The 2,027-nt window shown below is 40.0% G+C and overlaps 1 protein-coding gene across 1 annotated transcript; it reads right to left on the bottom strand.

Moving 5' to 3' along the window:
* Window positions 1–940: 940 nt before the first annotated feature.
* LOC149202320 (uncharacterized) lies at window positions 941–1,624 on the bottom strand. The gene has a single exon (XM_089401555.1). It carries the CDS (start codon window positions 1,622–1,624, stop codon window positions 941–943), a length of 684 nt encoding a protein of 227 aa, XP_089257681.1.
* Window positions 1,625–2,027: the final 403 nt, after the last annotated feature.

Genomic DNA, 2,027 nt, shown 5'->3' on the forward strand with positions numbered 1-2,027 from the left:
GAGCTATTGCATGATGGACTTCAATTAGAACTCATGTGGTTGAGTTTGGTGGAGTTGATTGTGGAGTTGATGGAGTTGTGTTCAGTTTGACTTGGTTGAACTAGTTGTATTTAGTCTAACTGCAGAATACACTAGTGATGAGTGATGTGAATTAATTGTTAATTAATTCACTAATTATTAACTCATAAAGCAACTAAAGAATACATCAGTTAACTCAGTGCATGGACAGTTCAGTGGAGACAGGTGTTAGAGGTTGAGATTGCTATCAGTTGTGACTATAGTTGTGCATGAGATTTGCACAATCAATGGATTGAGTATTGCCAATGAGGATTGCGTGGTTCAGCCAAGGAAATACGAGTTTGCTTCAGCCATTCTCATATATTCTCATGTAGGATTGCGCAGTGGAGGCAGGCAAGCAGTGGAGGAGATTTGAACCTGTGATTGATTCAGATCTGAGCTAGTTTTGTGTGTAACAGGTGGAGATAGTACTGAGTACTTGTGAGGAGTATTGTACTATGTATTGTTACATGTTCTCAATCATTATAATATACAGATAGTGTGGGGTTTTCAACTGTATGCTTTCCCTGGGTTACATACTGTGTTAATGTGCGCATGCGATTGATGTTTCATTATTTTTAATGCTGCAAAATTGATGATCAACGTAGAGGAGGTTATGTATTATGCATGCATTCCGCAATAGTGTATAATTGGGATAATCTCTGTGAATAAGTGTTTAATTATTCAAAATTTCTACATGCTTTACGCTGATTTTTTTCCTAATCTCTTTGCCTTTTGATTTATTGTTCTGCCTGTTGTTTGCTGGTTTCTTGACTTGATTCCATTGTTCTCCTTTCTCTTTCTCTGTTACTTCCTTGTTCTTTTTCTTGCAATACCTTGCAAAGTGCCCATACTCATGGCAATGTCGGCATTTGAAGGGAAGCTACTCATAGTCAAGCTCTTGGATGTGAGTCCAATCAACAACAGTAAGTTTGATGGCCTTAGGTAAACCAACTTCCAGATCGACTTCTACACATATTCTGGCGTAGGAGTATTGATATTTTCTCGCCGCTTGATCTATGTATTTACCAAGGGCGTTGCCTATGTATTGCAACGACCTCTGATTCCAACAATGGAGGGGGAGATGAGGTAGTCGCACCCACACTGGAACAACTGTGGGTACATCCTGAGCCGGATTGAAATCTGGAGACCATTTGTTCAAATAGAGGCCCTGAGGGCCCATAAAATATGGCCCATTCCTGAAGATTAGACTTCTGTCCTTGGCATTTTCAAATACAAACACAAAGAAACCTTTCCCAACAAAATGACTTTTGATTCCTTCCGAAACTAGCGGGATCCAGTTTCGATTTACCCAATCTTCTATCGCTTTTGGGGATGGCCAGAGCCCTGTGAACTGACCAATGAGTCCCATCTCTGCTAGATTCAGAGCCGATCTGCATGTTTCTTCCGTCGGCAGAACCACCATAGGTATACTGTCCAATTTTTTAACAAATTTCTGCTGGGCTCCAGTAATCGGCCTTTTTCCAGCTGCTGCAACAAGTTTCTTGAAAGCTTCTACTTCAGGAGGTGAGGGAGGAGGGATCTCAGAGTTGCCTCCTGGATCCATTGTGGCTGAGCTCCACTCTTGGCTGTATGCTTGCGCAAACTAGGCCAGACCATGCACTCTCAAGCAAGCGAACCATGAGTCTCCTTTTTAGAACCTTTTAATAAAGTGACTTTATAAAGTCTTTATTATTTGTTCCCGAAGTCACTCAATATCCCCTTTTTTATTTAATTATTCACTATCACTTCTAAATGTTTCTCTTTTTACCTGAATGATAGTCAAACCATTAGATTAATTGATCCCCCTTCTTCCCTATCACCTACATGAGTCAAACTGGATATTGGGTCGATGGCCATTCAAAAAAGGGACATTACATAATATGTTTAAGGGATCACCTTTAAGGAATAATTTAGATGTTGAGAAAGAGTTTGTTTAGTTTTGGTAACCAATTCTCTAGAAACATAAG

Source organism: Pinus tabuliformis, chromosome 2_1, assembly GCF_031772625.1.
Source record: "Pinus tabuliformis cultivar Carrire ecotype Pingquan chromosome 2_1, CPIR1, whole genome shotgun sequence".
NCBI classification, from domain to species: domain Eukaryota; kingdom Viridiplantae; phylum Streptophyta; class Pinopsida; order Pinales; family Pinaceae; genus Pinus; species Pinus tabuliformis.

What these genes read in the sequence shown, in the direction of transcription:
- LOC149202320 (XM_089401555.1), bottom strand. Translation starts at nt 1,624, where the DNA reads ATGGATCCAGGAGGCAACTCTGAGATCCCTCCTCCCTCACCTCCTGAA.